Source organism: Prunus avium, chromosome 6, assembly GCF_965620075.1.
Source record: "Prunus avium chromosome 6, drPruAviu1.hap1.1, whole genome shotgun sequence".
In the NCBI taxonomy this organism is placed as follows: domain Eukaryota; kingdom Viridiplantae; phylum Streptophyta; class Magnoliopsida; order Rosales; family Rosaceae; genus Prunus; species Prunus avium.
The window spans coordinates 32,740,186-32,764,996 of record NC_142289.1 but is presented as its reverse complement, the minus strand read 5'-3'; the positions used below and the strand labels follow the sequence as shown (position 1 = coordinate 32,764,996).

General features: G+C 37.9%; 4 protein-coding genes across 5 annotated transcripts; all 4 read left to right on the top strand.

Annotated features, from left to right (window-relative positions):
- Positions 1–1,396: 1,396 nt before the first annotated feature.
- On the top strand, positions 1,397–3,721 carry LOC110752740 (uncharacterized). Its single transcript, XM_021953458.2, has one exon. It carries the CDS (start codon positions 1,681–1,683, stop codon positions 3,511–3,513), a length of 1,833 nt encoding a protein of 610 aa, XP_021809150.2. The 5' UTR covers positions 1,397–1,680; the 3' UTR covers positions 3,514–3,721.
- A 7,424-nt stretch (positions 3,722–11,145) lies between these two features.
- LOC110752748 (L-ascorbate peroxidase, cytosolic) lies at positions 11,146–13,761 on the top strand. Of its 2 annotated transcripts, XM_021953469.2 has the most exons (10): positions 11,146–11,307; positions 11,453–11,578; positions 11,670–11,844; positions 11,969–12,034; positions 12,621–12,669; positions 12,768–12,853; positions 12,993–13,072; positions 13,163–13,265; positions 13,355–13,413; positions 13,528–13,761. In XM_021953469.2, exons 2-10 carry the CDS (start codon positions 11,460–11,462, stop codon positions 13,541–13,543), a joined length of 753 nt encoding a protein of 250 aa, XP_021809161.1. In that variant the 5' UTR covers positions 11,146–11,307; positions 11,453–11,459; the 3' UTR covers positions 13,544–13,761. The 2 variants fall into 2 exon arrangements, with proteins under 2 accessions (XP_021809161.1, XP_088111174.1); XM_088255048.1 differs by lacking the exon at positions 13,528–13,761 and having other exon boundaries at positions 13,355–13,417.
- A 4,631-nt stretch (positions 13,762–18,392) lies between these two features.
- Positions 18,393–20,935, top strand: MPK3 (mitogen-activated protein kinase 3). The gene is made up of 6 exons (XM_021953490.2): positions 18,393–18,751; positions 18,850–18,979; positions 19,226–19,363; positions 19,485–19,817; positions 20,043–20,226; positions 20,348–20,935. The coding sequence occupies exons 1-6, from the start codon at positions 18,594–18,596 to the stop codon at positions 20,515–20,517; spliced, it is 1,113 nt and encodes a 370-aa protein (XP_021809182.2). The 5' UTR covers positions 18,393–18,593; the 3' UTR covers positions 20,518–20,935.
- A 141-nt stretch (positions 20,936–21,076) lies between these two features.
- LOC110752793 (protein NRT1/ PTR FAMILY 2.7-like) lies at positions 21,077–24,810 on the top strand. The gene is made up of 4 exons (XM_021953522.2): positions 21,077–22,193; positions 22,323–22,540; positions 22,624–23,162; positions 23,961–24,810. Exons 1-4 carry the CDS (start codon positions 22,040–22,042, stop codon positions 24,775–24,777), a joined length of 1,728 nt encoding a protein of 575 aa, XP_021809214.2. The 5' UTR covers positions 21,077–22,039; the 3' UTR covers positions 24,778–24,810.
- The last annotated feature ends 1 nt before the right edge of the window (position 24,811 follows it).

Here is a 24,811-nt window from a genome sequence, read left to right as displayed (position 1 = left end):
TGCATTGGCTATATTTAATTAAAATTTAAAAATATTGATGAGGAGTCTATATTTAATTCATTGGTAAGAATTAACCCACTGAAATAAATTTTTTGTAAAAATGACGAAAAAAGAAAAGCCCAACCCTTTCCCGACATAGCATTGTTCTTGAAATATTGATGAGGACTCTATATTTAATTTAATTTAATTTTCTTTTTAAAGCATAGAGAGGTAATATTTTTATTTATTAATTTTCCTATTTATATATTTATCTATATCTTCTATATATATAAAGCAAAAGGCAGAGAATGGTGAAACATTCAAAATATCAGAAAATGCCCTTGGTTAATGCAAACATTAAGAATTGAAATTATTAATTAAGTGAGGATAATATGGTAAATTTACACTTTTTCATATTAAAAAAATTTAAAATTAAAAGAAAAATCAGATAATTGATCCTCTTTTTATGGAACACAACTACCCATTATCTTTTTTAGTTCTAAAATAAATTTAATTTTTTCTTTTAAAAAGCCTCTCGCAGGCGCGGAAGCACATGCAGAGAGGCTAGTATATATAAAGTAAAAGGTAGAGAATGGTGAAACATTCAAAATACCAAAAAATGCCTTTGGTTAATGAAAACATTAAGAATTGAAATTATTAATTAAATGAGGATAATATGATAAATTCACACTTTTTCGTATTTAAAAAAATTAAAATTAAAAGAAATTCAGATAATGGCCTATTTTTATGGAACACAACTAGCCATAATCTTTTTTAATTCTAAAATAAATTTTAATTTTTTTTAAAAAGCCTCTCGTAGGAGTGGAAGTGCGTGCGGAGAGACTAGTTTTTAATTAAACAAGTAATTACATTATTTTATATTTAATTCAATTGAAACAAAAAAAGTGGGCCATTCACATGACATATCATCACTTGTGGTAAAAAGACTATAATAGCCATAGCACATCATCAAAACTAACATAGTTATTAATGGAGATAACGAAGGGGGTAAAGTGGAACACGAAATCACAGTCAAGGGGGTTAAGTGGGTCACTTTAACTTTGGGAGGGTAAAGTGAGATTTGACTGAAGTTTCAGGGAGTACTATATTAAATAAGCCTAGTTAGTATTGATGAGGAAACATAGCTTTCTAGTTTCTAAGCTAAATTTTACCTAAAAAATAAGAAGTATAGTTGTAGATGTTATAATACATACAAATATATTTCCCATATTTTTTTTTATTGGAGCATATGCTCTATAAAATAGAAGCACCCTAAAATAATATAAAAGATAGCATGGAAAGTATCTAAAATTCAATATTTTGGTTTCCTTCACACACGAATTGCATTGGTTTGAGTAAAGATACCATATTATAAATTAAAAATATTGATGAGGACTCGAGATAATTCCGAAACACTCTATATTTAATTCATTGGTAACAACCCTTTCCTGAAATAATCTTTTTGTTAAAATGCATTATTCTCGACATAGAAAAGCCCAACCCTTTCCCGACATAGCATTATTCTCGAAGTTGTTGCCTAAATGCAAATTAGAAAAGGAAATCTAATTCGAAACTCATCGAAACAAAGTTTTTGTCGACTGGATCATCATCCACGCACTTGAGAGCTCCGCCGCTCCCTTTCGAGATTTGGTCTCGCTTCCTAAATGTTGAAGGTTGGCTGAGACTCACTGACTCACTGAGATGCTGAAGATGATGATGATGCGGAATATAGCTGCTGCTTCTTTTTATTGCAGCAGTCGGAGATGGAGAGGTATGCCTTGTCTTCACTCTAACTCCACTCTTGTTGTTTTCGACAACAATTACTTTGCTTTCTTTCACTCTCAACCTTCGAAACCAATCAAATCTACAAGAACCCAACTAGACCAGCCAGTGAGAGACTCACCCAAAATCACAAATGTTGAGGATGCTTTCAATGTGTTTGATAGAATGCTCCAAATGCGTCCTCGGCCTTCAGTTGTTCCTTTCAATCAAATATTGGGTCAAGTTGCAAAATTGAAGCATTACTCGGCCGTCATCTCATTGTATAACCAAATGGGTGTGTCGAGAATTGGACATGATGTTTATACCCTAACCATTCTCATAAATTGTTATTGTCATCTAAACCAAATGGGGTTTAGTTTATCTGTATTGGGAAAATTCTTCAAACTTGGTCTTGAACCAGATGTCTTTACCTTCACCACTCTAATCAAAGGCTTTCTTCTTGAGAATAGAGTGGCGGAGGCGGCAACCCTTCTCCACAAGATGATGAGGGGAGGTAATTGTCAGCCTAATGTGGTTACTTTTGGCACAATAATAAGGGGCTTTTGCATGAAAGGTAACAATAGTGCTGCTATTCAGTTGCTTAGGAAGATGGAGGAAGGAGCTTGCAAGCCTTACCTAGTTGTCTATAGCACAATCATCGACAGTCTTTGTAAGGATACACTAGTTGTTGATGCATTGAACCTCTTCTCAGAAATGATGAGCAAGGGTATTGCGCCAAATGTCATTACCTATACATCCTTGATTCATGGAGTTTGCAAATTAGGCGCGTGGAAAGAAGCTACAAGGTTGTTGAATGAAATGGTGAGTAAAAATATCTTTCCAGATGTGTTCACTTTCAACGTCTTGGTAGACACACTTTGTAAGGAGGGAATGGTCGTGGAAGCAGAAGGCGTGGTTGAAATAATGATTCGAAGAGATATTGATCCTGATTCGGTTACGTACAATTCACTCATGGATGGTTACTGTTTGCGAGGAGAAATAGGCAAGGCGAAAAAGGTTTTTGAACTAATGCTTAGCAAGGGCTCCATGGTTGATGTTGTTAGTTACAGCACATTGATAAATGGATATTGTAAGCATAAAAAGATTAATAAGGCCATGATGCTTTTTCTGGATATGTGTCATAAGGGACTGGTTGCAGATACCATTACTTATACCAGTCTTGTGGACGGTTTTTGCAAAGTGGGTAGAATAGATTATGCACAAAAGTTGTTCTCCAAGATGCAAGCTTGTGGCCAGCTTCCAAATGTTCGAACTTATTCTATTTTACTGGACGGCCTGTGTAAAAACCGACAACTTTCTAGGGCAATGCAATTGTTTGGAGAGATGGAAGCGAAGAAGTTGGATATTGATATTGTGATTTACAGTATTCTTATTGAAGGTTTGTGCAAAACTGGAAAAATTGAATCTGCAAGGGATCTCTTTTGTGGTTTATCATCAAAAGGACTTCAACCTAATGTGAGGACATACAATATAATGATTAGTGGGCTCTGTATCGCAGGCCTAACACGTGAAGCAGAAAATTTGCTTATCCAAATGGAAGAGAAAGGCTGTTCTCCAGATGGTTGGACCTTTAACACAATTATCCGAGGGTTCATCCATAATAAACAGACATCAAGGGCAATGGTACTTATTCAAACAATGGCAGAGAAGGGTTTTTCTTTAGATGCATCAACAACGGAGCTGATAGTTAATTTACTGTCGAAAGATGAAGTGGATCCTGCTTTGTTGCCTTTGATAAAAAAATCACTGTGAAATTAATATGCATATTTGGACAATGAAATTTGGAACTGCTGCACCTTCAACAACCATAAAGGTATTAGAGTGGTTGTGCGTATGGCAGGAGGTGAAAATGCCTTCTCACTTGCATCCTTAATTTCTGGTATTAGTTCTGTTTAATGGGATATCTCTTTTGAACTTTTCCCTTAATCTATGATGATTTATTTACTTTGTATTCCTATCACTTGGCATCTTGCAGTATATGGAAGGCCAAATATATAAATTTAGGTGTGCCTTCTCACGACTCTCCTAGCTTGAAAATGTTTCTATAGATAACGTGGCTACTGTTTTGGGTATCAGAAACTTTGACAAAACATAGACCATTATAGGTGAAGTCAATTGACATTGACTTCAAAATTAGTTATCTACAGAGGATCTTTAAAATCAAAGGTTGGTTTGTCTCTCTTCCCACATAATGTATAATATATATACTAATGGCTTCTAGTTTGAGGATGAAATAATGAGCCTAAACTTTATCAATTCATTGATGTTCTGGAGAGGAGTGTGTTATTTTGGGATAGCGGCTGATAATGGTATATATACTGTTGTTCCTTGATTGAACTTGTGTTGAGTACCCATCTTTATGTTAACTAAACTAATTTTCCAAGTTAAAACTCTTTTGTTTCTTGTCTGGTTCATATATACCAGTCAAACTCTTTAGATGGTTTGCTTGGTTACAAGTTGGAACTAGTTAGCCATGATGGAAAATACTTGCCCCAATGCCAGGATTGGGTTGGAAGGGAAGGGAGAATTTTTACAAAGTGATTTTTGTGAACTATATATTTTCTATCAAAAGGAAAATGACATGCTTTAATCTGCAGCTAGTTTATGTTTTCTTTTCATATTTCCACCCATACAGTAAGTAAAACTCATGTGTGTTTGAAAAGGCCTATATTTGTACAATTTGTGTAATTTTGGCATTGGTTTAGGACAACCGTCATTTATTGAGTTTGATGGTGCAGTTGCAGTTATTGTGAGTGAGTTTAAATGAAATAATAAAATTTGACAGCATTTAATAATAGTTTTGTAATTTTGAGAAGCATGAGAAGCTCTTATGGAGCCAGAGCTAAGATTCTGAGAAGAGGGAAAACACCCGTGTATATGAGGCTACGCCTTGCTGGATTTGCATCACTGCATGACCAGTCAAAAAGAGAGTTGTTTTCTCAGGCACCAGCTGACACATACAAAATTGGCATGCCTGGCCGGTACTTAGCCACCAGCTTCGCAGTGCTTCGTCCTTCAGTCAGGACTCAGGACTATAAAATCCCACATTGAAAACAATGGAATCAAATTTCCATATCTTTCGGTGATTGAATCATCAAATTTGCATCTCTTCCCGAGAGATTTATGCATGCACCAAGCTCTCAGAGCTTCACACCAAAGCTCCTGACCATAGCTTTGCCTACACCAAGAAGACTATCGAACTAGCGTTTGGCTGCAAGCTCCCTAAGATTTTTGATAATTTTGAAGATAAACCTGTAGCATCTGGAAGTATTGCTCAAGTGCATCGATCGAGAGCTACTTTAAGATTTAGGTAGCCTGGTCAACATGTGAAGCCTCATAGTAGTTGCCATAAAGGTTAGGCATCCTGGTGTTGGTGAATCAATTAGGAGAGATTTTGTTACAATCAATAGGTCAAAAAACAGAAGTAAATAAACTAATTTTATTTTTTTTAAATTTAGAAGAAAAAAAAAACCTGGGTCTATGCTGGCGACATTTCACGATTAAATTTTCTTTTTAAATAGTATAGCTGTGCGGCGATACTATTTATATATTAAAAAAAATGGACACGCCCAGCCTATAGAATATATGAGTTATTTCACATGACTAGATTCAATGAAACATCATAAATTCAATTTATTTATTTATTTATACAATTGAAATCGAGGATGGTGAAATCTAACCTACGAACTTGGATGCATGGGTAAATTCTATTAACCATTTGAGCTATAAGCCCCTTCTAAATTCATTCTTTCTGTTTTTTCTAATGCAAACATAAATACTTAAGCAATTGAACGGCATAAATTTAACTAAATTCAAGCATTTTAAATCACAAATTCCAAAATAACTCGAATTGATCAAGGACCATTTCATAGAGTGGCACACTACCTTTACTTTGTTAGATATTTTTTTCTCTTTCATACAATTGATATTGACGCAAGGGGAAATCGAACCTAAACCTCTAGTACATGGGTAAAAATGATATTAACCATTTGAGCTACAAGTCCATTACTACTGTACCAATTGGTGTCCAAAACTTAGAAGAATCTTGGTGCATGTTAGAGTATTGTACCAACTCAAAAGGGAATTATCCCGATAACAAAAGGGTAATTGCAATTTGGCCATGATCCGCTCTGTTGCAATCCCTATATGAGGGTGAGTTGAATTCACTTATAAAATTTCGTAGCTCAACTCGATTGGTTTCTAATGATAGTTTTGGAATGTAATTAGGTGCACTTACATATATATACATTATTTTGAAATATAGTTGGTCAAAAAAATAAGTTGGCTTAACTTATGTAAAGGTTGGGTCCAAATAGAGGCTGCCAAAACAAAATGACCAAACCCATAATCACAGGGGTTTTTTTTGTTCAAAATCAAGTTTCATTGAGAAACTCAAAAAAATGAGTTCAAACAAATTCAATTGAAAAAACTCTCTAAAATAATAAAACTCAAAATAGGCATAACACTTACAACTAGCATAAAGTCATAACCCAAAACTGACCTAAACTCAGAACTCAAAACTGACATAAAACCAAAGCCAACCAAAAACATAAAGGCAAAAAGCCCACAAATAGCAAAGCCCATAATAGACAAAAGCCCACAAAATACAACACTGCCTTAAGAAACCCTAAAACAAATAACATATATGTGTTTGTGCCTAATAAATCACGGCTGTGAGCTGGCCGAAGGAGCCCCTTTTTCTCGGCCTTGGCACTTGTTCGTAAAAGCTGAAACGCAGCGTTTCGCCAGAATACTTCGCTCTTCTGAAAATCAAAGGAAATTGCTAAGGCACGGACATCTCGGCCTCGACTGAAGGCCGAGACCGAGGCCGAGAAGGGTCATGGCCGAGGATAGTCAGGTCAAATCACCACGTGATCGCAGGGTCCCATGCTTCATTTAATGAAGTAGTGCCTGTTTAATACAGCAAACCCACTGGCCACGAAGAAGCATTTAATGCATGAGGGAAGGTGGGAAGTGATTAAAGTCAGGATTTGGTGATGCGAATCAGAGTGATTAGACGTGGACATTCTCACAAGGAATTCTGACAGCTTGAGATATTGGTTCACCAGCTATCCAGGCCATAAATGCGTCTCCACGGCCAGAAGTTCAGAACCCACGATAGAGAACGGCGGCCGAGATTCACCAGGATTTCAGGGGTCACACCACCATACTTCACGATCCCAAATGTCGATTGGACTGCCCACTTGCTCTGATCAAGCTCCACCACGCAGATTTTCAGCCTCGATTACTCCTCCAGGGACTCTCCCTATAAATACAAGGCTCGAGCTACATTCAAAGGGTTCAATACCAAAACAAAGCCTCCCACGGAGCAACTTATTTTTTCCTGTAATGCACTTTCAATATCTTTACTTGCTTTCCTAGGAGTAGTGTTAGGTTGTAAGGAAAATCCATTCATCAATATATCATACGACCCTTGATTTTCAAGGCGCCGGAGCACCATCCTTGTTGTTCGTTCACTCACCCCATATATCACACGACCGTCGCTCCCTGAGCAGCGCGCCGGAGCACTGCCCAAAACCCGCCACCAACACCATCACTCAACGGCCTTGTAGTTCATGCCGTGAATCTAACAGCCGAGACCATTTCCTCTCTCGGCTACAATCGTTTGATTAAGAAGACGAGTTCAAACAGGCGCACCATTTATCCATCCAACACTCATCAAACATCTCGACGCACGGTAGACCGTGCTGGCACGCCCGCGCACAACCGCACCGCACCCAAAAGCAGGAAACCGCGTGTCAACGCACATCCTCTCGGCCCGGAACTCCAGGCCGTGAGATTTGCGCGGCAGACAATATGTGTTGCACAATCCAACAACCACAAACTGTGCAACCAAACTAAGTCGACAACCACCAAAGAGAAACTGATAACCAATGGAAAATGATAGTGGGCAAGCCACCCACGCTACAAGTGCAACGACCAGCACTATCATAATCCAAGCAATAAGTGCTATTTACACTTTAAGGGCATCACAACAAGTAACAAATTGTAACATTAGTTAGAATCTCCGGTATTATTACTACAAGAATAATGCTTTATATGCCTAGTAGCCCGTGAGTCCATATATTGTTTTAATTTTATTTTCAACTACAAAACAGTCAGTCATGTCACATCCTTATCAATTATATTATAGTAATATCATTGATATGAAGCTCAAATATAAATGTAAAGCTATATAATCAATCGGTAAATATACAAGAATTCTCCTCCCATCTTGGAGAAACTTAGGCATATCATAGATGCCTTTGGCTCTTTGTCTATTGTTTTTTTTTATAAAAAAAAAAAACATAAACAATAGTCTAAACTAAAACGTGAGGGGAGTTTCTCATGTACATACTATCAAGGTGTCATGTAGATTCGAACATGGGAGTCTATTGTTACTTAGGCTAGTGACTACTGACCTCTATTTTTGGGTTGATTTTCTGAATTTGAAAAAAAAAAAGTTGAGACTTCAAATTTGATGAGATTGAGTTATGATTATTGACTTCAAATTTTATTCCAATCCAACGTGTGAAGCGGTACACACAAGAGGCCAGGCGCTAGTGCGCGATTTCGGTCGTTGTCACGTGGTGTTGTCACTGAGGCATCAGGCATATCAACGTGGCATTTTATCATTCGTGTTCGGAGCGACGCACAACCAATAGTCAGCCAATCAGATTAAAGGAGTGATATAAGGTACGTTGTTGTATTAGGTGGCTTTAGCATAATCCTAATGGAATCTTCCGAAGCGAGATGCGTTCACACTGGGGGTAAAATTAATTTTTCCGCTCGGATAAATTATTAACCACTTTAGAGTTTTGAAATGACCAAAGTGACCTTACATACATTATAGCTCATCACGAGTCACGACTCTTTCTTCTCTATTTTTAGTAAGTGATTATTCTCCTCAAAACGGTTATCTTTTCTGGCATGTTTCATGTTTTCTATATTCTTAATTGCTTTCCTCCTTTCCCTATATATGTTTTATAATATATATACATATATATATATATATATTAAAAGATTATGATAATTCCAATTATCTCGTAAAAAGATTGTTCCTAAATGGACCTAATATTTGTATATTTGTTTATAAATTTTCTAAGTCGGTACTCTCACGATTCGTGTTTCCCTAATTTCTTTAAGGCTTTTTATCACAAATGGTCCTTGACTTTTACGAAATTATCGCGAATAGTCCTCGAGGTTTTTTTGTGACACTAATAGTCCTTAACGTTAGGGATTTTTATCACAAATGGTTCCTGCCGTTAGAAATTCTGTTAAGTTTATGATGTGGAAGATAAGTGGAGCCCATATGTCCAATCACATCGTGACATGTGGATTGAATAAATAATAAAATATTTTTTTTTATGAAAATCCATTAAAAATCCATTTAGCCGCTCTCTCTCCCTTTCCCTCTGCCCTCTCTCCTCCCTGTGCTCTCCCTCTCCCTCTGTTATTTTCTTGCCTCTGCAACCTGACCACCCCATGCCCACCCGCAACCCACCCCTCTCCCTCTGTATAATTTGCAAAATAATCACTTGCACAAGGTAGATTCACATTTCCTTTTACACAAACATTTATTCAAAAACTTAAAATAATTAAAAATAGAGGGGGAGAGTAGAGGAGGAGAGAAAATACAGAGGGAGAGGGTAGGGGAGTTGGGCGTGGGTTGCGGTTTGCGGGTGGCAGTGTTAAAAAAACAGAGATCATTAAAAGAATCCCAGAGACCATTTTTTCTTGCGGGTGACAGTGGGCAAGAAAAAAACAAAAGGGAATTCTTAGGTTGTGGGTTATGATATATATACAACTATACAAAGATGGAGAAAGATATATGAGTTATATTATTATTTTTACAGAGGGAGAAGTAGAGGACAGGGAGGAGAGAGGGAGAGCATAGGGGGAGAGAGGGGGCAGAGGGGGAGAGAGATGGAGTAGAGGAAGGGGGATGAAAAGTTGCAGCAAAAAAAAAATGGAATTTTCGTTAAAAAAAATTATTTAATTATTTTTTTCATCCACATGTCACAATGTGATTGGATATGTGGGCTCTACTTATCTTCCACGTCATACTTAACAGAATTTCTAACGGCAGGGACCATTTATGATAAAAAACTAGGGGTGGGCACGGTACGGTATGGTACGGTATTGAGCCCGTACCGCTACCGATACCGAAAATTTAAATCGGTATGGTACGGTATGAGATTATCGTTTGTCAAAATTGGTACCGTACCATACCGTACCGTGTCGGTATCGGTACGGTATCGGTACCATTTCGGTACAAAAATGACACAACTAAAAAATGAACCAATTCAATATTCAACATATTCATTTACCAAAATAAGTGATGCCTAAGTTACAAATTCAAAGATTCAACATATTCAATTATCAATATCCAAATCCTAATCAACATATTCAATATCCAAATCAACCAAATCCTAATCAACATATTCAATATCCATTGAATATAACATATTCAATATCCATCAACATATTCAATATCCAAATCAACCAAATCCTAATCAACATATGCAATATCCATCAACATATTCAATAGAAAATTATATATCTGAATAGTATTCGGTACGGTACGGTATTGATCGGTACCAAATACTTGATACCTCTACCATACCATACTCTATTGGTACGGTACGGTACGGTACCGAATATTGATCGGTACCGAATGAAACGGTATGAAATCGGTATGGTACGGTTCGGTTAGGGTACGGTTTCGGTATTTCGGTTTTAGATGCCCACCCCCATAAAAAACACTAATGTTAAGGACTATTAGTGTCACAAAAAAACCTCGAGGACCATTCGCGATAATTTCGTAAACGTCAAGGATCATTTGTGATAAAAAGCCTTTCTTTAATTCATGTTTATAGTAACGTTTGACATATTTAGTTGTTAATTTTAATCTTAAAAAAGAAACATCTTACCAAAAAAATGTGAATGACAAAACATTTCCATGCGAATATTTTCGATAATATTTACAATGAGCTCATTTTCTTTGTGGTCAAGACGATGAAATTACAACTGAACTCATTTTTAGACTCTCACCGAAAAAAAATAAAAAACCAAAACCATGGGCGGCATCCACAGATTTTTCATTATGGCTTTTTCTACCTTGGACCAACGCACCAAGGGCATTTTGGTCAATACGCACGATAATCCGATTAAAATTCCTCAAAATGTACCTTTTCTCTGGTGGGCCCACTTATTTTTTCGCCATCCCAGAAAATCTGAAATTTTCCCCAAACACAAGGTCTTGACCGTTCGGGTCTCCTTAAATCAGCCACCAACCCCGTAATCACTACCGTATATCCAATTCCCTAAATAAATCTCGACCGTGAAAAACCACAACATGAAGCCAGCCACAAGATCAGAAAAAATCCAACGGCTCAGATAAAAGCACTAGAACCTTCTCTTCCTCCCAAACCCCCTATATCTTCCCTTCTCAGCCTGAGCTTGTGCTCTACTCGTGCCACTCCATCACTAGGGTTTCGAAGCTCTCATTTCTCTCATCACCAACAACCAGCCTCTGTTTCCAAGGTACGTGCTGAGCACTCTCACAGTCTAGCAGATCGAAACGACCGCGTTTATAGAATGCCGATCCTCTGAAAATCGGATCTGAGCTGAGCTGAGCTGTGCTGTTTGGTTTGATTTTGATCTGAGATTTTTGTGTGAAATGTTGCAGAACGACCATGGGGAAGTGCTACCCTACCGTGAGCGAAGAGTACAAGAAGGCCATCGACAAGGCCAAGAGGAAGCTCAGAGGATTCATCGCCGAGAAGGCCTGCGCTCCTCTAATGCTTCGTATCGCGTACGTCTCTCTCTCTGTATTTTTCTGTGTGTATATTGTTCTCTATGTGTTTTTGTGCGAGTGAGATTTGATTGCGTGTGGTCGGGTGCAGATGGCATTCTGCTGGTACCTACGATTCGAAAACAAAGACCGGTGGCCCATTCGGAACTATGAAGCTCGCAGCTGAGCAATCACACGGGGCCAACGCTGGTCTCGATATCGCTGTCAGGCTCTTGGAGCCCATCAAGCAACAGTTCCCAATTCTCTCTTACGCTGACTTCTATCAGGTAATATTAAAAAAAAACAATTGTAATTAATTTTATTTTAGTTTGTTTGTGTTTACAAAAATGAATTAAGGGTTGCTAATTTTTGAATCGGATTTGATTTGATTATTTTAAATTTTGTTTATAGTTGGCTGGTGTTGTTGCTGTTGAGATTACTGGTGGGCCTGATGTCCCCTTCCACGCAGGAAGAGAGGTCAGTAACTTTTGTTTTTCTTCGTATAATGTATTAGTAAAAGTTGTAATTGTTATTTAATTACCATGAATATATCGAATTTTTCCTTGCCTTTGATCTTGTTTGGGATATTTCGTTTTTTGATGGGATTTTTTGTTTTGTTTTCAATTGAATGTATGTTATCTGTGTGCTCCTGGTGCAATAAACCCAAATACGTTGAATTAGAAGATTGTATTGCCGTGGATAGTCATCTATTTTGAACGATTTCATTCCAGAAAGAGCTTAATTTGTTCTGTAAATCAGATTAATAATGTTTGGTTGATTGTCCTCATTTCCAGTAATTGATTTCGTTATGGTTTCACAACAAATTTTCTTTTGCGTCAGTTTTTTTTCATGTGGTTGTTCAGTAGTCTTAGATTTAAACAAATTTGTTTTGACTATTTAGGGAATCTTGATCTTTTTGTGCTTTCTTTTCTTCTTCAAATAAAGGTTTTTGCTTTGCTATAATATCATTGGTTCAGTTTTTGAATTATGCATTGGATATGCTAGTACAATGTTTTGTTTGCTTCATTGTCTTGTTATATTGATATTCCTCTTGTTGTGCCAGGACAAGCCTGAGCCACCTCCAGAAGGCCGTCTTCCTGATGCTACCAAGGGTTGATAATTACATGATTTTATCTCATTGTTTTAGTTTTAGTGTGTTGTTTCTCCAGTTGTGTGTGCGTAATGCTGATATTATGTTGCAATGCTGCAGGTAATGACCATTTAAGGTGTGTCTTTGGCAAAACCATGGGCCTCAGCGACCAGGATATCGTTGCTCTCTCTGGCGGTCACACCCTGGTTTGTTAACTCTTATTGCCCTTTTTTATCTGCTTCGGTGTATATTGTGCTAAGAGATTGCAGTTGGTAATGAAACATTTGTTATTGTGTCAATGTCAATACTGATTTCTGTATGCTCACTGGTTATGGAACCTTGCAGGGAAGGTGCCACAAGGAGCGATCTGGATTTGAAGGACCCTGGACTCCCAACCCCCTTATCTTCGACAACTCGTATTTCACGTGAGTTTTGTTTCCCTGCTATGCTTTCTTGATACCCCTTTTTGCATAGAGCTATGCAAGTAATGCATATAATGTTGTTTGATGTTTTAGGGTGCTCCTGAGTGGAAAGTATGATGGTCTTCTAATGCTTCCAACTGACACCGCCCTTCTGTCTGACCCTGTCTTCCGCCCTCTTGTTGAAAAATATGCTGCGGTGCGTGTTTTCTTGAGTTCGAAAAGTTTGCATCTGTGTACTTAAACATTACATTGCTGCATTTCCTGATTGTTAAAATTAACTTTCAGGATGAAGATGCCTTCTTTGCTGATTACGCTGCAGCTCACCAGAGGCTTTCTGAGCTTGGGTAATGTTTATATTCTTATTATGTTGTTTGTGATTAGTTCTAGTTCTACTTCCTCTTGAAGTTTATTCAACACTGAATTGGCCTTAATTTCGATTACATGCTTTTATTTTGTAGGTTTGCTGAGGCCTAAGCTGCGAGACTACAAGGATGATGCCAATGCCTTCGTGCCATGCTTTTGTCTTTTGGATGCCTCTTAGCTTTGGGGTTTTAGGCTGTTGGTAATTTTTTTTCTATTGGGTTAGGGAAGTTGTGACTTCTGCTTCAGTTTGGAGAATTAATATGTTAAGTTGGATATAATGATGTGGTAATCATCCTTTAGATTAAATAATACCGGTATTTTTCTCTGCCTGGGTTTGGTCTCGCTGATTGTTCATCTTTTGTGCCCTTGTTCGAAAATGTGGGCAATTTGGTCATTAATATATGAGCTATTAGGCCATGTTTGGCGAGTAGGATTGGATTCAATTATGAGATAGAATTGTTTTGCACTGAAATATGCTATTAACGGTCTAACAAGATTAGACACAATCCAATTCAACTTAATCCCAACAATATGATGACCTAATATGATTAGACATAATTGAAATCACAATGTTTTTCTGTCATGCATTTGACTAGGATTATAAATCCTATCCAGCCATATAATTCAAAATCCTATCCAGCCGTATAATTCAGTTCACCAAAAGATTTGCTGGGATGCGTGTTTTATGTGTACTCTGGACAAGTTCTGGTATAGTTGATTTGTGCGACTCTGCTTCCGATTATATTTGCGGGTCAACAACTAAAAGCAGCACGTTGGAGCGGCTGATGTTTGACGACTCGATAGCCCAAGTATATTCTCATTGCACGGTTTTGTTTTTGGTTGTTTGGTGTTGACTCGTGTTTGAGTTGGGCTTTGTGCCATATCTCTGTTCCAAACCAACTCTTAATTGGTGATGCAAAATGGATGTGTGTGATCGCGAAAGTATAAGGAATTTTTGGGGTACCCAATTCTTGTTTTATGCGTGTGTTTAGATTAGTTAATAATTAAGCTAGCTCAAGTAATGTGGGTGAAGTTAGTGGAAAATAACTTAGTTGGTTGAGCTGAGGATCAAAAACTCTAGATATTCAATGAATATTTACCCCATTATGGGTAAATGGGAAAATAAACCTTTTTTATTTTACTTATGAGCAATTACAACAAATTAAATAATTCTAACTCTTTTATCATTTTTTTTGGGATAAAACTGCCTCTATGTTGAGCCATTTATTCGACCTTATAAATATACACGTTCAACTCAAAATGCATAGGTCTTTTCATATGAAAAAAGAATTAGAATTAAAAAAATTTGACAAAAACTCATGGCATGTTTACTAATTCATAATCAAAATTCAACTCTTTATGGATTACTCATGTGTTTACTTCACATGGAGGAATTGGACTCTTGGGTGGGAGGTCGTATTCTATTTCCTGGAGAACTAACCCATCTTTTTTACCCATTATATCCTCACACAAATTTTAAAATTCCAAATTTGTCATATACTTTAACCCAACAACAAAGGCAATTTAGTAATCAAACTGATTTCGATTCTGATTCATGGTAATTTAGTAAACAACTTATAATGAATCAGTACCACTCCTACCCCGATTCCATGTGGTTTAGTAAACAACTTCAATGGAAATTAGGATTCTAACTCTTCTCAATCCAACTCATCCTTAATTCAATTCCTCCTCACTTGATTGCATATTAGTAAACATGTCATCTATTGGTACCGTGACTAACCGAACAACTAGCTAAGCAATATCAGCCACATGCTGTGTTTTGAGAGGTCGTCACCTTAGCCAAAGAAGCTTTGCCACAAGTCACAACTAGGGGCATTGTTAAGAGTCCCACATTGGAAGACTATAAGAGGTGGAGACTCTCCTTCACCTAGAAAGGAAGACCGCTCTCCACTTAAAAAAGGGTCTTGACCCTTGGGCTTTGAACTTTTGGGCTTTGGACCTTAGGCCTTGGGCCTTCTTCTTTCTTCCATTTATCTTTGGGTCTAGCCCTTTGTACAAATATAAACAAATATTATTATAATGAGAACATCATTCTCCGTGGATGTTACCCATCATTCGGGTGAACCAAGTATACCTTGTCCTCTGCATACTTATTTACTTACTTTACTTATAATGAACGTTACTGACTGGTAAAGGCAATAACTTGCCGACGGCCTTCACTAGTCATTAACTTGCTGAAGGTCCTCACCTTCCACTTAACCCACCAAAGGCAGTCTCGTGCCTTATCTCCCCAAAGGCACATACACATGCTGAAGGCCCTTGCCTTCACACATCATCCACCACATATCTATCTAAGTTGATATCAATTTTGGATGTCAACTTCATCAAATATGATATTTTATGACTCATATTGATCTTCCCTTTATTTTCTGGAATTTTGGTTAGGGTTTATTGGCCTTGATTTGGGCTTGTGTGGGCTTAATGCCTTTTGGGTTTTTAATTTCTTGTTGGTTATTTTGCTTTTTATTTGGGCCTATGGCTTTGTTGCTTTGTCAGTGAGCCCAGTTGGTTGGGTCTCACTTTTGGGTGTATTGTTATGCCCCTTTGTGGGTTTTTAATGAAGTCCACTTTTGAAAAAAAAAAACCAAAAAACGTCCATGTATGTGTGTAAGCCACTGACGGTAGTTGATCAATGTAAAACTCATTTTCAACTATCAATGTCCATGCATGTATGTGTGTAAGCCACTGACGGTAGTTGATTAATGTAAAATTCGTGGTAGGATCCATTTCAGAAAATAGCCCATCCACTTTTGCATGGTGTCAAAGGTCAACTTTCCCCATAATCTACGCTGGGTTTGTTTTTTGACTTTCTGAGACCAGATGCACGCTTCTCATCCCAAACCATATCCATGGAAGAAAGGGAGCTCACGTAGAATTCATAATCTAGTCTAAAAAATCTACTTCCCATCTTCATTTTCATGTGAAATGGAGAATGCTACACGTGTTTGAAAATTTAGTTTTTTTGGTCAAACACATGTTTGGAATTTGGATAAATGTAAAACAGATCAACACCCTTTACCCACAACATAATTATAATTATATGTGTTGTGTTTAAGGATGAAAGTTTTCATTCTCATTCTAAATGATTATTGTGTGTGACGATAATATCACCTGACATGTCGATGTGGTGTTACAAATGAAGTACAAATTTCATTTCCACTCTAGACGATTATTATTTTTTGAACTAAACACAAATGAAGTGGACCATTTTTAATTCTAAAGTGGATTTGCAACCATCACATGCATTCTTATGATATATCTTATTGTATTTTAGTACACATCATTAGGGTTTAAACCAGATAGATAATATAAAAGAAGCCTGTTTACTTTGACCAAATCTGTTTGCCTTGAGAACATGGATAGGTAATTTCGTCATGGTCTTTCTTTTGTAGCTTTTGTGTCAAGTCCATTTTGCCAAAAAGTTTTCCAAACCGAACCCAGCAGTCAGTCTTTTATATAAATTCCAGGGACTTTTGGTAGAAAAACGTGTTCTTATAATATAGCAAAGCGGTGAAGGATGATGATGAGACACGCAATTAAAAGAACACCAATAATGGAGCACTCCTCCTCATCTTTCGAATCTTGTCCTTGTTACAGGTGGGCTCATTACAATAAAACTCTTATCCTGTGTCCTTCCAAAATCAAAACGACAAAGTGTTCGTTTACCCTTCCATTAATTTTACACATTTACAATTCAACAATATTTAGTTCTTGACTTGGTCATCTCATCCTTGAAATTTCATGTCGGGCAATTTATTTTGATCAAATTTCTCAAACATCTATTATTTTCTTATATTTGTTAGTCTAACAATCAAACATCATTTGTTTAAATTAGCAATCGTACTATATGTGTAGAAGTAGCTGTTGCTCGATAAGAATATGTGGCACATAATTTCAACTTTGCAAAAACAGTTGATGAGTAAAGTTGTCTTAAATAGTAGTGTACAAATAGATATAAGAAACAATGACACGCATAATAATCTCGAAGGTGTCGTAAGGCAGAAAAACTTGTATGAAAGAGGGATAACATTGTTTTTCTATTTTGGCCAATCACAGAATGCCACGTGGAAAAGTTATCATGTATGATATGCTGTGATTGGCCGATGATAGCAAAATAATGTTATCCCCGTTTCACATAAGTGTTTCTCGTGATAAGTATGAGATGATCCTTATTAGTCAGGACTCAACTATTGTCAATTTAATATACTTTACTCACCAACTAGCTGTTAATCTAGTGATATTTTAATTTCCATTGTTAAAAGAGATCACAAGTTTGAACCACGCCACCGTTGTTGATAAAAAAAACTTACTGACACAATGAGCATTATTAGCATTATGTTTTTTTTCCTTGTTTGAGGAGACCTTGAGTTCAAATCTCATATATGATAGTTATTAATTTAAAAATTGAACACGCCGTGTCAGTTTGATATTTACTACAAATAGAAGTTAGGAGTAGAATAAGTGAAAGATTTGCTTCCTTCTAATGTTACTGAAAATTCATAACATCGTCCATTTACGTATATGTACAAAATCTCGTTAAAAAGTATGAACATAGGACCATATTTCAAACTCTTAATCCCAGACCATTTGACAACCTTTGTTTTTTGGAAGTTTAGATCCTATTTCTTGTTTTCTAGGTATTTTTACTTGTGAAGGCATAAAAATCATGTTCAAAACATGGTAAACGGTCCCACAGCAATCCACGGAGGAAGTGCTTCAGCACGTCTCACTGCCACTGCTCACACGCAATCACTGGCGCATAAAATACTAAAAACAAATTCCAGAGTAGTCATACAAGGAAAAAAAAACAAAAGGCAGAATGATGGCCGTTGAAAAGTTTGAACGAATCGTAGCCGTTCATCAGAGGCGGCTGCAATCTTGGCCCTCTGATCCTCTACCAAACGCGTCCTCGCAATTTCTCACTGGCGCGCTTTCCCAACACCAGCGCCCAACGCCCAACGCCCTTCTTCCCCTCCTCTCAGCTTTTAAAAGCGCTCGTCTTATTCTTATTCTTCTCCTTCTTCGTCAACACCAACACCAACAGCAACACCACAACACAAACAGCAGCAACTTCTAGAGAGAGAAGCTGAAGACTATTAGAGAGAGAAAGTCAGGTCACGGACTTGCACAGTGTATTGACATGGCCGACGTCCCTCCCAGCAGTGGCGATTTCCCGGCGGTTCCGTCGCACGGCGGCCAGTACATTCAGTACAACATCTTCGGCAACCTCTTCGAGATCACCAACAAATACCGGCCTCCGATCATGCCGATCGGTCGCGGCGCGTACGGCATCGTTTGGTACGTCGTTTTTCTCAGAATCGATTCTTTCTTTTCTCCTTCTTCCTTATTTTGAGTTTTGGTTTTTGATTATTGGAGTGTTGTTTGGGATTTTGTAGCTCGGTTTTGAACTCGGAGACGAAGGAGATGGTGGCGATGAAGAAAATCGCCAACGCCTTTGACAATCACATGGACGCCAAGCGGACGCTCCGTGAGATTAAGCTGCTTCGTCATTTGGATCATGAAAATGTGAGATTAAGTGCTTGTATTAATTACCAGTTGTTTCAATTCAGTTCTAATTGCTTGTATTTATGACAAAGTTGACTTCTTTAGTTTCTTACTATTTATGGACTCAGAAAGGGGGTATTACTATATTTAGTTAATTGGCTGAAGTAGAAGCTTTTGGGAAAGATTGAGGAATTTTATAAGAGTTTACTGTTAGAGATGGAAAGTTGAGGGGTTGGCTAAAAGTAGAATTTGATGATTGTCAAACAGGTCGTAGCTATCAGGGATGTGATTCCTCCGCCTTTGAGGAGAGAATTTTCGGATGTATACATTGCCACGGAACTCATGGATACTGACCTCCATCAAATTATTCGCTCGAATCAAGGTTTATCTGAGGAGCATTGTCAGGTACTTTATAGTCTTTGCCTTTTGATTTCTACAGCCAAGCTCCATTGGTTGGTAGTTTTTGTGTAAATAAATGGTTTTTATCATTTGAGGACTGATTGGTGTATGTTGGTATGCTTTGCAGTACTTCTTGTATCAGATTCTTCGAGGACTGAAATATATACATTCGGCAAATGTTATTCATAGAGACATGAAGCCCAGCAACCTCTTGTTGAATGCCAATTGCGATCTTAAGATATGTGATTTTGGCCTCGCTCGTCCCACTGCAGAGAATGAGTTATTGACAGAGTATGTTGTTACCAGATGGTACAGGGCACCTGAGCTTCTGTTGAACTCTTCAGATTACACTGCTGCAATAGATGTGTGGTCGGTAGGCTGCATCTTTATGGAGCTTATGAATAGGAAGCCTTTGTTTCCAGGCAAAGATCATGTGCATCAGATGCGCCTATTGACAGAGGTAAGAAGACCTGACTTTGACTTTGGTATTTAAGAATCACACTTTAGAAGAAATGAAATATCACTTGAAATATTTATTCTACATCTGGAATATGGTTTTCTGCTTTAATTAAAGTGGCTGCTGCATTGAATTTAACTAAGTATCTATAGTAGTTACAGTTCTACCATTCTGTTTTCCCCCATGTCACTTGAAATACTTACACATGCTTTTTATTTTTTGTTACAGCTTCTTGGGACACCAACTGAGTCTGATCTTGGGTTTGTACGGAATGAGGATGCTAGAAGATATATACGGCAGCTCCCCCCGCATCCTCGTCAGCCATTGGCGAGGCTTTTCCCACACGTTAATCCGCTGGCCATTGATCTCATTGATAGAATGTTGACATTTGATCCTACTAAAAGGATAACTGGTAATTTTCTACTCCCATGCCATTCTTCTTTTGGTGCTGTTTTTACCGGCCATATGTATAGAATGTTGACGCATTGAGGTCCCAATTATGAATTTTAATTGTGTAACTTGTGCTTCCACAGTTGAAGAAGCATTGGCTCATCCTTACCTGGAAAGACTACATGACGTAGCTGATGAACCAATCTGCAATGAGCCTTTCTCCTTTGATTTTGAGCAACAACCCTTGGGAGAAGAGCAAATGAAAGATATGATTTACAGAGAGGCTATAGCACTCAACCCAGAGTATGCTTGATTTGAAAAGCAGCATTAGTACTCGGTTTCTATACCTATGAAATAGAAAGATTTGCATTTTCAGTGCTCTTTGATAAAAAGGTTAGGAAAGATTATTGTTACCAAAATATTGCAATCATCAGTGAGCACAAGGATCGTCCTATTTCATCTACATCATTACTTAGGTGGGTTTGCTGATTTTTTCCATGATGACCGCCCATCAATTTTACTAGACCTCTATATTAATTTTTGAGGTCAGTTCCTCTTTTTTCTTTTTTGGTGATCGAACTTGTATTCTATTTATCTTGTTTGTATCTTAATTTTTTTGTTTTTGGTTTTTTGTTTTGGCTGTACCAAACTTGTACCATGTATAGCAAGATTGTATTGAGGAACCTAACTGAGATTCAATAAATATCTTTATTCACTCCTTGTGAGACTAATTTGGGATCTTCATTCACAAGCTGTGAAGCTGATGTTCTTATTTCCTCTGCCTTTTGTTTGATGGACCAATTTATGCGTGACTTGATTCTCAGGGGAAGATTATTTAGGATCACAAATTTTCCATCATTTTCTTAATCCCCGTAACCATGGATTATTTGGCAGATTGGGAGTGGATCAATGAGTTCTATATAAGATATTTTAAAGATGTTTTTCTTTGATGTAAGATATTCTCTTTGGTATTAATATAATATGGTTGGGCAATGAGTAAATTAAAACTCATTTCACATCGGAGTCCTCCTTGCCGGCTTATTTGCTTGTTTTGTCACTGTAATTCATTTCCAGCATTTAAGATCTAACTGCAATGCTGTCGGCCAACATCCATCTTTCATATGAGACTATTAAGATTCAACGTCTATCTTTCTTCTAATGTGTAGTAATTGGTACCCCATGCTCAATCTGAAAGGAATTTAAGGATGAAAATGTCGGCTGTGCAAATAGTATCGGTACTCCAATTTACGAATATTTTGGGAGATATATTGATATTATTTTTGGTATCGGTGTACATCAATGTTGTTGGTTTTATTTGGATTAGAATGTCAATTAAGGTTTGATTTGGTTTATATTTGACTTAATTAGAGATATTTTTTGGTTTGAATTTGCATCTTGTTCCTTGTAATAACCTTCAAAATTCATGAAACTGTCAACTATCAGAGTATGAGGAGAGAAATAAGCTTACCCCCCAGTGTATCGGCCGATATTTTCGTCCTTAAAAGCAATTACATGAACTTGCTTACCTGAGTTGGACCACTTGCTTCAAGTTTCCTTCAAATAGGTCTTCTCAAGGGTTGCCTTCGTTTTCGGAAACTAGACTAATTGAAAGTTTGGGCATCTACAGGACTAAAATTAGTGTAGGTAGATTTATCTACAGGTTTTTGGCTCTGTGACAGTTACCACCATTTGGAATTGGGAGTTGGTGCTCATTGCCATTAAGTCTGGCAGCTGGGTCCTCTGATGATGCCAGAAGGGAAAGCTAGACCACAATTAGTGTGGCACCTACAGGACTGCACCAACTTTTTTGCATTATTTAATAGGGCCGGGAGCCTATGAACATGCATTTTCAGTTAGGACAGGAGGCTGCCACAGAGTTGCAGCAGTTGGGTTGGAACATGGATGCATCACTCTCTGTTGATAGAGATGCAGAAATGCTTGATTCCGGTGGTAACCGCGGTGGTTGGATCATCTTTTTATTCATCATAGGTCTCTCTCTCTCTCTCTCTCTCTCTCACTTACTCACTCATGGACTTGACTATATATATGTTCATCACTTCTGTATGTTTGCACAAATCTATTTCTTAGAAAAACATGTGTTTTTTTTGTTTGGACCAGGAACTTTTATGTGCTTGACCCTTGCTGCTGGAGGATGGCAATCAAATTTGATTGTGTATCTGATTCAGGAATATAACGTGAAGAGCATTGATGCTGCTCAGGTTTCAAATGTAGTCAATGGTTGCACTTGTTTATTTCCAATCATTGGAGCAATTATTGCAGACTCTTTTTCCGGCTGCTTCCCTGTCATCTTAATCTCTTCTTGTATCTCTTTTCTGGTAACAGCCTCACTCTGTCTCCACTCTTGCGCAAGCACGCACACACACCTTGAGTTTCATTTTTAAATTCATTACCCTTGCAGGGACTGGTCCTATTAGTTTTGACTGCAACTCTGGACTCCTTGAGGCCTACGTCATGTGATGACGGATTAAGCTTGTGTGAAACACCATCAGAATCTCAGTTTGCAGTTCTCTATGCCGGTATAGCTCTGGCATCGATTGGACTCGGAGGCACTCGCTTTACTATAGCAACAATGGGTGCAAACCAATTTGATAAACCAGAAGAGCAAGGGAATTTCTTTAACTGGTTTTTCTTTGCAATGTATACAGCTTCTGTTATAAGTTTTACAGCCATTGTCTATATTGAGGACAATGTCAGTTGGGGCTTGGGATATGGCCTATGTGCTCTTGTAAATTTGATTGGTTTACTCATTTTCTTATCGGGAAGCAATTTCTATCGTCGGGATAAGCCACAAGGCAGCCCATTTGTGAATATGGTTCGTGTTCTTGTTGCAAGCGTCCGGAAAAGGAAAGTTCTGCTCTCATCCAGAAGCGAGGATTATCACTACCACAATGATGGAGAGGCAAAGATGGTTCCTGAAACACATAAAAAGAGCTTGAGGTGCGACTTTGATTTTATAAAAAGTATCCTATTTTCCTGTTTATAAACATATTCACATCAACCTTCCTATTTCTTAAGAAAAATGGAAGAGTCAGTACTTTATTTATTTATTTTGATGTAGGAGCAAATCATTATAGAACAAAGCGGAAGAAAAAGTACTTCACAGTTTATACTCGGTTTCATTTTCGTTATTTCTTTTGGATGGAGGAAAATAGTATAGTGCACTGGAGATGATGGTAGCTTTTCTGTCTGATGGAAAAGAAAATATAGTTGAAGATAGAAGATCTTGAAGCTTAATCAACTTTTAATTTGCTTCTTTTGACTAAATGACACAATTTTACGTATAAGATACATTTATCTTCTATTGCTCGATGAGTTGGCCACTTTGGGATGTTTGAAACACCTTTGGTGAGCAGCTGCAGTGTTCACTTTGTGCTGAGTCAAAGAGGAAGGAAACGTTTTCTCCATGTCATATTCTATCCATTATTATCATCATAATGACGGCATGACCACGTCATGGTAATGTCATAACAGCCTTGTTATTCGGCATGCAGCACACCGGCCTGCTGGGCGGTGGCCTGGCCTAGGCCTAGGCTTAGGCCGGGGCGAGACTAATTAATTAGGCAGAGGAAAGGGTATTAAAAACTTTGTTGAGTTTGGGAGCTCAGACAGTGCTTTTCCTCTAAACCATTGACAGTCATATTCTGAAGGGCCTAGCAAACCCTTTTTTCATTTTTATTGTTGCAGCTTCATAAAAAGAAAAAGAAATGACAATTTCACTTTGCTCTCTTGTTGCAGCTTTCTAAATGGTGCAGCCCTGAAAACTGAAGGCGACTTGAAACCTGATGGCTCAATTGCAAAGCCATGGAGCCTGTGCACATTCCAACAAGTAGAAGATCTCAAAACTGTCATTAGAATTTTCCCTTTGTGGTCATCCAGTATATTTATAAGCACCCCAATAGCAATCCAAGGCAGCTTAACAACCCTCCAAGCTCTAACCACAGACCGTCGCATCGTGTCACATTTCAAAATCCCAGTTGGATCTTTGCTAGTCTTGGTTCAAATATCTACTTGCATCTCTCTCCCAATAATTGATCGCTTCCTATATCCCGTATGGCAAAAACTGACCAATCAATCTCCGACTCCCCTCCAAAGACTAGGAATAGGCCATGTCCTAAATATCATAAGCATGGTTGTTTCAGCATTAGTGGAGTCAAGGCGTCTCAAAACAGCCCACAGCTCCACGCTGCCAATGTTGGTTATGTGGTTATTCCCACAGCTGGCCTTAGTTGGCATTGGTGAAGCCTTCCATTTTCCGGGGCAACTTCAGTTGTGCTATCAAGAATTTCCAGCGTCGCTTCGAGGCACGGCGACTGCAATGGTTGCAATGACAATAGGCATTGCTTTCTACATGGGCACGGCTCTGATTGGTCTTGTTCGGAGGGTTACAGGGTGGTTGCCGGATGATATAAACCAAGGGAGGCTTGACAATGTGTACTGGATGGTAGTTGTGATTGGTGTGCTGAATTTCGGTTATTACTTGTTATGTGCCAAGTTGTACAAGCATCAGAATGTTAGTAAGGGAGTAGAAGGTAGTTCAGGCTCTGATGGTTGATGGTTATGTTTGCTAATTAAGAGTTAAGATCAAG

Bases quoted from the DNA above. Each gene is read 5' to 3' on its own strand.
- LOC110752740 (XM_021953458.2), top strand. From the start codon at position 1,681: ATGCTGAAGATGATGATGATGCGGAATATAGCTGCTGCTTCTTTTTAT.
- LOC110752748 (XM_021953469.2), top strand. From the start codon at position 11,460: ATGGGGAAGTGCTACCCTACCGTGAGCGAAGAGTACAAGAAGGCCATC. The intron at 12,035-12,620 runs GTCAGTAACTTT...TTGTTGTGCCAG, and splicing joins CCTTCCACGCAGGAAGAGAG to GACAAGCCTGAGCCACCTCC. The intron at 12,670-12,767 runs GTTGATAATTAC...GCAATGCTGCAG, and splicing joins TCTTCCTGATGCTACCAAGG to GTAATGACCATTTAAGGTGT.
- MPK3 (XM_021953490.2), top strand. From the start codon at position 18,594: ATGGCCGACGTCCCTCCCAGCAGTGGCGATTTCCCGGCGGTTCCGTCG. The intron at 19,364-19,484 runs GTACTTTATAGT...TATGCTTTGCAG, and splicing joins TATCTGAGGAGCATTGTCAG to TACTTCTTGTATCAGATTCT. The intron at 20,227-20,347 runs GTAATTTTCTAC...GTGCTTCCACAG, and splicing joins TCCTACTAAAAGGATAACTG to TTGAAGAAGCATTGGCTCAT.
- LOC110752793 (XM_021953522.2), top strand. From the start codon at position 22,040: ATGAACATGCATTTTCAGTTAGGACAGGAGGCTGCCACAGAGTTGCAG. The intron at 22,194-22,322 runs GTCTCTCTCTCT...TGTTTGGACCAG, and splicing joins CATCTTTTTATTCATCATAG to GAACTTTTATGTGCTTGACC. The intron at 23,163-23,960 runs GTGCGACTTTGA...CTCTTGTTGCAG, and splicing joins ACACATAAAAAGAGCTTGAG to CTTTCTAAATGGTGCAGCCC.